Raw genomic sequence first — 9,701 nt, 5'->3', positions numbered from 1 at the left:
AATAGACCAACAGTAGAATCAACAATACTGAGAAGGAAGATGAAGATCACTCCACCGTGTTTTCATTGAGAAGTGATTCAAATGATTGGCAATGTGCTTCAGAAGAAAGCTTCGATGATGACATGAAATCAGTAAGGACTTCAGATTAGGCCAAACAACACAACAGCACTGGTTGCAAAGGTAAACTTATCCCATGTAACAGTTGATGCTCTAGAATAGAATCACAGTAGAACTCTGCATTTAAACAGAGCACAATGAGCTAAGGTTTTTCTCCAATAGTATCACACAACTGATCACAAGATCACAGAAAGATTAGTCTCCAAAAGTAAGCCTGGTTACTTCATGCTCAATTTCAGAAATACTCCGGTTGCTGGACCAGGACAGATATTTTGTAAATGCCACAGTATTGATCCACCAGAACATCTCCATTACCCACAAGCCACAATCAGAGATATAATGGAACAATCTTCACTTGTCTAAGTGGCTACACAATGATACAGGAAACTGAAGGAACAATAGTCTGTCACATCTGCTCTACCATTTAATAAGGTCTTTACTGGAGGGCTACTTTCCAGCACTAATCTCTAGTTCCCTTAATGTCCAAAAGTTCTACCAATCTCTGACTTGAAAATATTGAGCCTTCAATGCCCCTCTTGCTTGGCGAATTCCAAAGGTCTGGTGAATGCCTGCTGCCTGTGTGCACGTGCACATGCGCTTGCGCGCGCGCACACACACACACACAATAAAGGAATTTGTTTTCACCTTAATCTTGAATGACTGCCCTCATATTCTAAGATTGTGATCCCTGGTCCTAGAATCTCTGTCCGAGGGAAAGTCAGAGTTAAATCTGGCCTTCTGAACCTTGTAAGGATGTTGTATGCTTTAATAAGACCACTTTGAATTCTTCAAACTCCAGGGAGTGAACAGCTAGTCTGCTTAGTCATAGAGCACTCTTGACCCCATCTCAAGATTCAACCTGGTGAACCTTTGTTGTACTCTTTACCATTAATATATCCTTCCATTGTTAGGGAGACCAGAGCTATGAGAACACACAGGATCCTCGATAATATTGGGTCAAAGCAATGTGCTTGATCAGCCGCTACTGTCAACACCCTGTCGCTGGATCCCTGTACCATCGCCAGGATGTATTGCAGGAACCAAGATTCACCATTATGGCTAAAGAAATTAGACAATAAGACACAGCAGCAAAAAAAGTGGGGAGAAGTGGGCAGAACAAAGTGATTCTGTTGGGAAGTGGAATGACAGAGATTGATGGCTCCCAACCCTTCACAGTATTGAGAACTTGAAAAAGCTTGTGGGTGGCTGGTATCTGAAATTTCTAGATCTACAACAGAAAGGTGGAATCAGGCGCAGGAGCCCAGTCTTTATGTTTCTTACACCCTTGGTTATTTCAGCAAAGCATTCTGGAATGAAGATTGTAACCATAGTGCACAACAAGAGTTGAATCTGTTTTGACAAGGAGTAGAGATTATCAGCTCCATCGTGGACACTAGCCTCCCTGTCATTGAGGACAGCTTCATAAGGCAATGCCATAAGAAGGTGGCATTCATCATTAAGGGCCCTCACCATCCAGGTCATGCCCTCTTCTCATTACTACCATCAGGTCATCAGGAAAGAGGTACAGGAGCCTGAAGATGCTCACTTAATATTTTAGGAATAGCTATATCCCTTCCACCATCAGGTTTCTGAATGGTTTTTGAACCCACAAACACTATCTCACAATTTTGCTCTCCTTTTAGACCTACTTATATGGAACATAGAACAGTACAGGCCCTTCGGCCTTCTATGTTGTGCCAACCTTTAAAGTGGCTCCATGAAAAATCTATCCCTTCTTTTTTACATAACCCTTCGTTTTTCTATCATCTGATAGAAATATATGACAAATATATCTATCATATTATATTTTATAATATAAAATATATCTTTTATTTTGTTGTAACTAAAGGTAATCTTAATTTTTATTCACTGCATTATACTACTGCCGTAAAACAACACATTTTACAACATATGTCAGTGATAATAAACCTGATTCTGATTATCAGTACACACTCAGTGGTCATTTTATTGCGTACCTCCTGTATTTAATAAATGGCTACTGAGTGTATGTTCATGATCTTCTGCTGCTGCTGCTCATCCACTTCACGGTTAATGTGTTGCGCATTCAGAGAAGCTCTTCTGCATACCACTGCTATAACACGTGGTTATCTGAGTTACAGTCACCTTGAACCAGTCTGGTCATTCTCCTCTGAACTCGCTCATTAATAAGGCATTTTCGCCCACAGAACTGCCGCTCGCCAGATGCATTTTTGTTTTTCACACCATTCTCTGTAAACTCTGGAGATCGTTGTGCAAGACATTAGCAATTTCTGAGATATTCAAACCAGCCTGTCAGCACCAAAAATCATTCCATGGTCAAAGTCACCTATATCACATTCCTCCCCATACTGTTGGCTGGTTTGAACAGCAACCGAACCTCATGGCTGCATGTTTTTATGCTTTGAGTTGTTGCCACATGATTGTCTGATTAGATACTTGCATTAATGAGCAAGTATACAGGTGTGCCTAATAAAGTGGCCACTGAGTGTAAATGCTAATATTAGTGTTATAATTCCAGAGATCGGTTGAATACCTCATTCACGTTACCAATTAACTCATTTTACCCACCTGCCCAAGGCTATGATTTTTTTGTTCAGACCAACTGAAGCATAACTTCAGTTATGCAATAAAATCTGTGATATTGACTAATAGAGAATCACAATTTTTACTGATTAGCTCCTATAGTTTTGTAAACAATAGGCATTGCTGCCCAGGCAGTTACTACCTGTTCTCCGCTGTTCTCTTTACGGTGACGGTGTGGCACCTTCCTGAACTGCTTGTGATGAAGGTGTTCCTATTGTGCTAGTGCTTCCTGATGGAACTAGCTGACCTGCTGGACCATCTCTGTCGGCAACAGAGTCAACCATGTTTCATTGGGTCTGCAAGCATACACAAGGTAGGAAAAGCACATTTTCTTCTCCATAGCGTATTAGGAATTTACACATTATGGTAAAGTAGTTGGCAACTTGTATAAAAATGGATAGGCAAGTCTGCAAGTTACAATAATTTGAGAATCACTCCTAAGGAAAGCACTAAATTGACTTTAAACTACTTCCATTTTAATCTCAATGTTGACTAAACTGTTACAGAGGCAACAATGGCTAAGATTAGAGATTTCACTACAGCACCTGGCTAGCTGCAAAGTTGCTCATGTGACAATGTATCTGTCCAGTCAGTATAACACCAGATATAACCATTTGAGACTTCATAATTTGTCAACAGTATTTTAAGATTCCATAAATATATAGCAATCTGAACTAAAAAACTGAACAATTGGTGAGCAGCTTGGATTTCACAGTCATTTTTTTGCAGTCTATTACTATTGGTTTACATTGTGCTCGTTCAATTAGATGTTTTATTAATGACTGTTTCAGCAGTGCAACCCAGAATAAAAATGACCACTGTCTCGATTAAACAGTTCAGTACTGAAGAAGTTAGCTTAATTCCCTAGTGAAAACACCAGAAAACATAAAGACTACAGAAAGCAAACGGTCAGCACCCAAGGCTCACGGGGGAGTGGGGGGCTGTGGGGGGGGGGGGGTTTATAATGCTGTAGCTGTTGGCAAATCTTTGCAGTAAATAACACAACTATGGATAACGAATGGAGGTAATTTATACCCTTCACAAAGTCCATTATTGAAACACTTACAAAATTTGATAAAGTTTTTCTTTGTGAACAAGTTAATAGCTAAGCAGCACTTTCATTATATAGGTATGCTGTCAACCGTATACTGGGGCAAGATTTCTTTGAGCAGTCAGCTCTTGTTCGGATGATGGAAAAGCCCAAGAAGTCACAAAGGAAGTGGGCACTAGCATAGCTTGTCGCCTGTGCGTTAATCTACAGTTATGCTGTATGAAGGCAACATTTGACAATGAAGGCTGGAATGATAGAGTCTATAAGTCTAGCAATGTGAATACATCCTGGTGACAGCGGCTTGTTGAATGACAAACCTATGAGATGATTGTTATAGATCAGACTTACGATGATGCAAGTGAAGTTTCTTTGTTCACATCATTAGCTGGCTAACTTTATTTTTCAATCTTCTTTTTAATGAATAGAAAGTGTCATGATTTGGTCCACACTGCTCTGAAAAACACTTTCTTCTGATGAATCTCTTCATGAAGATCAATGTCCTTGGCAAGTTTTACAACACATTTGTCTGAAGTATGGCCTAACACAGAATTTAAACTTTAGCACCAGTGGGCAGTAGGCCACTTTATTCACATCCTTGCATTCTGTAGGAGGAAAGTAAATTGTGATCAAACTTGGTGACAACAGTTAGTTTGATTGAAAAGAAACACAGCAAAGATTATATTATTACTCTACCGTTCTCTTTCATACAGAACATGAGTGGCTCATTTATATAAACTTGACATTGTGCAACAGCTGGCAAACTTGGTAATCCATACCATTGTTTGAACCATGTATTAAGATACTGGCAGGGCTGATGTTATGGATAGTAAAGAAAGCTCTCTAAGGTTCAGCATTTAGAAAGTTGGGGGGAGCATTGACAAATGGAATTTAATCTTGACAAGTGTGAAATTATGCCTTTTGGGAACCTCAGTGGTAAAAAGCCTGCTTGCATTTACCCTGTCTATACCACACTTCATGTTGTATATCTCTATCAAATCTCCCTTCATTCTCCTACAATTTAGGGAATAACTACCTAACCTACTCAACCTTTCTCTATAACTCAGTGACATCTTTGTAAATTTTCTCTGCACTCTTTCAATCTTATTGATATCACTCCCGTAGGTGAGTAACCAGAACTGCACACAATACTCCAGCTTAGGCCTCAGCAACGTCTTATATACTTCAACATAACATTTCAACTTCTTCAATCAATGTTGATATAGATGACAAACTACAATAGACCCAGCACTGATCTCTGTGGCACACCAATAGTCACAGGCCTCCAGTCAGAGGCAACAAACTGCTACTACTTTCTGCCTTTCTCCGTAAAGCTGATGTAGAATCCATTTTACAACCTCATCCAGGAGGGGAATAAACAGTTGATTTTTTGTGCCGTGACCCTTCACCAGGACTGGGTTGAATCGTCATTGTTTATTTTCCTACATAAATGCTGTCTGACTTGCTAATTTCCTCCAGCATTTTGTGTGTGTTGCAACTAACTTTTATACTTAAAATATTTAGTTAACAAACCAAACTGTCATGTGAATAGAAACTTAAGCAAAATAAATAAATAAATTAAAACTAGATAAAGGTAGCAGGGAACTCCAGCTGAGACATGTATGAATGCATGGCAATCAGTGAGATTTATAGCAGCCATATTTGCAGAAAGTGTCTTTCTAATTTAATTTAATTGTTTTAAACGTATTTGTCTGTGCATGCATGCGTGTGTGTGTATTTATACACACACACTTTTTGCTTTTCATAAAATGCTTTGAAAATATATTTAAGAATTCATAATTTTAATGATTTACATCATAATTATTTGTTTAAAATTTTAAATGTTTCTAAATACCAGTTTTTAGTTTGACATGAAATTCAATGTCAGCTTTGGTAGAATGTTGAGCTTTGGCACCACTTATGCAGGCACTAAGCTTTATTTGGATCTCAGCAGCTGAGGAGGATGCAGAAAGCTACTGAGATAGGCCCTCCATATCCAGCCCAGGTAAGAGTAGATATTCTCAACAGTAGGTCTCTGGCATAATATGCCCCATTAGCTCTGTCCTCCTTCTACAAATAACCTGGCCTGATGAGCATTCACCGTATTTTCTATTGATATTGCAGGGAAGCTACTTATAATCTTTACTGCATTCTGCAGAACATTTAGCTTAGATTTTCCAGTATTATCATTATAATGATAGATTCTAACCAGGAAACAGAATTAAAGATGTAGAGTTATACCTTCTGGATTCTCAGTCGGAAGAGCTTCACATCTGCTCTCACACTGCTGCATGGCTGTGGGTTTAAAGGACTCTGGACATTCCATGGATGGCTGACCAATGTATGTCAAGCACTGAACTGTCCTCATCTGCTGGCCCAGACCACATTGAACAGAACACTGAGGAGAGACAAGATACAGATATTAACCCAAGCAAGTTGGGAAAAGGATGCCCCTCCTCCTTCCTTTTCTCCCAAGGTCCACTTTCCTCTCCTATCAGATCCTTTCTTCTCCAGCCCTTTGCCGTTTCCACTGATCACCTCCACTCCCCCACCCACCTGGCTTCATCTATCACTTTCTAGCTTGTCCTCCTTCCCTTCCCCCTTCCTTTCCAGTCCTGATGAAGGGTCTCAGCGGGAAGCGTTGACTGTTTATTTCTCTCCCCAGCTGCTGTCTGATTGCTGAGTTCCTAAAGCATTTTGTGTGTATTGTTCATAGTTAGTAGTTACTGCCCATTATGCTGCTGGGCAGCTCCATCTCTGCCTGTCCTTGGCGATCTTCTCTATTGTGCCCCAAGTATGGTTCAGGGTCCTACAGTGTGGCACCAAGTTGTCTTTGGTCTCCCATATTTCCCCTGTCCTTCAGGGGTCAAATGCTGTCTTGATGATGGTGTTGGTCTCTCTTCTCATCATGTGCTCTATCCATTGCCAATGTTTCCTCATGATGATTATGGCCATGTCCTCTTGGTGACACTGAAGGAGTAGGGTATGGTTGGAGATCTTCCTTGGGCAGAATATACGGAGACTCATGGTGTGGAATGATGATAGATTGGCAAGGTTGTTCTTTGTCATGTGTCAGCATTCTGACCTGTACAAGAGTGTGACAGAACATAGGTCTGGTACAGCTTCATCTTGGTTGACACTTTGATCCCCATATATTCCTCATTGATCTGAAGACGTTACTAGATTTGCTGAGTCTGCATTGGATGTCATCTTTGGTCCACCATCCTGCTGAATGAAGATCTGGTAGACACGGCCTCTATTTCTCCTGAAGCCAGCTTGCTCTTTCCTCAAGCACATAGTAACAGCAACTGTAATCAGTTGGACAACAACTTTGGCAAGAATCTTGCTGGACACTGACAAAAATGTGATGCTATCCCAGTTGTTGCAATCACTTAGTGCTCCTTTCTTTGGGATTCTAACAATAACTTCCTTTGCCAGTCCTTGGATACGTGTCCTCATTCCCATATTATAGTAAACAGTGGTTGCAGGATGGCTGCAGCAAATTTTGGTTCAGCTTTGAACAGTTTGGCGTTCAAATTGTCATGTCCTGGAGCTCTGCTATTCTTTAATAATTTAATCACAGAACCAATCTCTTCTTTCTTGGGTGGATCTGCGTTGATGTCGAGGTCCCCTGCTCCCTCTTGTATATTAGGTTCTTCATTTGGTGGTGGTCTATTCAGTAATTCTCCGAAATATTCTATCGATCTAGCATCCGCCCTTTCACAGTTGGCGAAAGCAGATCATTCTTATCTCTCACAGGAACACTGGATCTGGCCTGGAACCTTCCACATCCCAAATCTGAAACTTGTATATATTTCTTTGATCACCTTGATTGGCTGCTGTTTCGGCCTCCTCTGCAAAGTCTTCCATGTAGACTTTCCTACCCTTTCTTACAAGTCTCTTCACTTCCTCATTAGCTTCAGTATATGCTAATTGAAGTTTCTCCCCAACTCATGTTGACTTTGCATCTAAAAATTTCTTCTTAATTTTTGGCCTTTCTTCTAAGGCTGTCCATGTTTCCTGCTATATTGTTCAGTAGCCTCATATACGTGGATGTAAGCAGTCAGGAAGTGTCCAATTGGTGGTTATATAATGTACTACAAATTAATACAGAGTGCAGTGAGGCACACTCTATAACAAAGATGAATTACATTTTATATTCTTGGTGAGATTGGTTAACTGTTGAATATCACATGAGAATTACCCGTTTTTAAAATGAGTGAGTATAAATAACCTTAGCTTAATACCTCAACCTACAAAGCTAAAGTTACAAGAAGTTGCACCATCAAAGCTTAGCCTGGTTTCTACGCTTGGTTTCTGTTTGTGGTTTCATTAATTTCATAATTCATAATTTATTAACATTATTTATGTAAATGGAATAATCTTTAGTTTGATATTAATTAAATATCAACCTTAACTATTGATAAATATTAATCAGTTTGATTTTTTTAGTTTGATATTAAATTTAGTTATTGCTTTGACAAAACAGATCATTTCTACAATTCTATATCGAGAGGTGAATGAGCCGAGCTTGAGCTGATAATGCTGTGAGGAGACAGTGGGTAGATTGTGCACCCAGAACGGTGTGGGGTCCAATTGATCATAGTAGTTGGAACTGTTTGATATTTTAAAAACTAATTTCTAGAGAGGTTGCTCAGATAATGCAGTTCAGGCAGGGGGAAGGCTACAGATGAGAACACACAGACTGGCTGGGAAAGGGCTCTTTGACCTCTTCGCTCTTCAATATTTTTCAAAAATGTAAAATTTAAAAATTTGCCACAACTCATCTGGCGAGACCATGGACTCTTCAGAACACTGCCACTGGGTCGGGTAGTTTAAGTCTCCTGAATCACTGAGTTAAATGGCCACACATCTTTGGGTTGATGATCAAGAGCATTGGGGCAGGATTCAGAATGGATTTCTAACAGCCTTATATGGGCCTGGAAAGAGGGATCAATAAGGCAGCAGTTTTTAGTCATCTTGAACGTCATGCACATGCAACAAGGAACTAAATAATTGGTCCATAATGTAACTGGAGAACAGGACTTTGTGTGTGACAGGTTTTCGTACTGAAATTCTTGATTAACTAGAATTCCTGGAAAGGAATGCTAACATGGACAACACGTTATAATATAATCTCAAGATGATGTCTTGTTGAGTAGATTTTTCAAACTGAATATATATTTATCTCTTCTTGCGTGGTTATTTAAACATTAATATGAATTAGAACACAACATTTAATTTGACACGCAAATCAAAGCTCACATTAAGAGAAATTCACCTGGACAGCCAAAAGAAACAACTTATAAAAGCTGTAACATGAACTAAGATGTTGCAAACAAATGGGAAAAATTAAGAAAACTAAGGGATGTAAAAATATAATGAAAACTAAATTTGAAGTACATATGATTTCCCATGACAGCACCCACGTAATCTCAATACTTTTTGTCTCCATTGCTATTTTTAATTGATATCTGATCTACTGAAAGTTTGAATGTTTATCTAATTTATAACTGGTCCTATCACACTTCTCTGGGAGATACAACAAGCACACATCACTGTACTGATTACCGGGCTCCATTCGCCTGCTACCCAGCGAGGTGGTGGACAGCGCTGTAGAGTACACCGCATTCGGATGGGAGGTTTGGCGTGCACAGGGCAACGTGAAGCTGGATACGTCACAGTGAAATCACTGCTTTTACAAAGTACAATGCGGTGGCGGAAACCTATTCCACAGCTTGGTGTACACTGTTAAAAAAGAAAAAGACATGAACATTTAAAAACATGCTGCACATTTGCATATTTTTTCTGTTTGTTGGATGCAATTATCAAGAGAAAAGTATCTTATTATTTCACTGCACTGTTTTGGACACATTTATTTGCTTCATGAATGCTCTTATAACTTTAAAATCGAAGTCCAGTTTAGATAGATACTTTATTGATCCCAAAGGAA

General features: G+C 39.5%; 1 protein-coding gene across 2 annotated transcripts in view; it reads right to left on the bottom strand.

Moving 5' to 3' along the window:
• Positions 1–3,551: 3,551 nt before the first annotated feature.
• LOC134337597 (A disintegrin and metalloproteinase with thrombospondin motifs 6-like) overlaps positions 3,552–9,701 on the bottom strand; it is a 214,649-nt gene continuing 208,499 nt past the window's right edge. For both annotated transcript variants that reach the window (XM_063032752.1, XM_063032753.1), the window contains exons 23-25: positions 9,320–9,496; positions 5,990–6,146; positions 3,552–4,353 (exon numbers count right to left, since the gene is read on the bottom strand). In XM_063032752.1, the coding sequence (XP_062888822.1) occupies positions 4,244–4,353; positions 5,990–6,146; positions 9,320–9,496 (444 nt within the window). In that variant the 3' untranslated portion in view covers positions 3,552–4,243. The remainder of the gene's footprint in view (positions 4,354–5,989; positions 6,147–9,319; positions 9,497–9,701) is intronic.

The sequence above is a fragment of the Mobula hypostoma genome, chromosome 24 (assembly GCF_963921235.1).
Source record: "Mobula hypostoma chromosome 24, sMobHyp1.1, whole genome shotgun sequence".
Classification (NCBI taxonomy): Eukaryota; Metazoa; Chordata; class Chondrichthyes; order Myliobatiformes; family Myliobatidae; genus Mobula; species Mobula hypostoma.
Note: the sequence above shows the minus strand (reverse complement) of the source record. Positions and strands in the feature narration are given on the sequence as shown.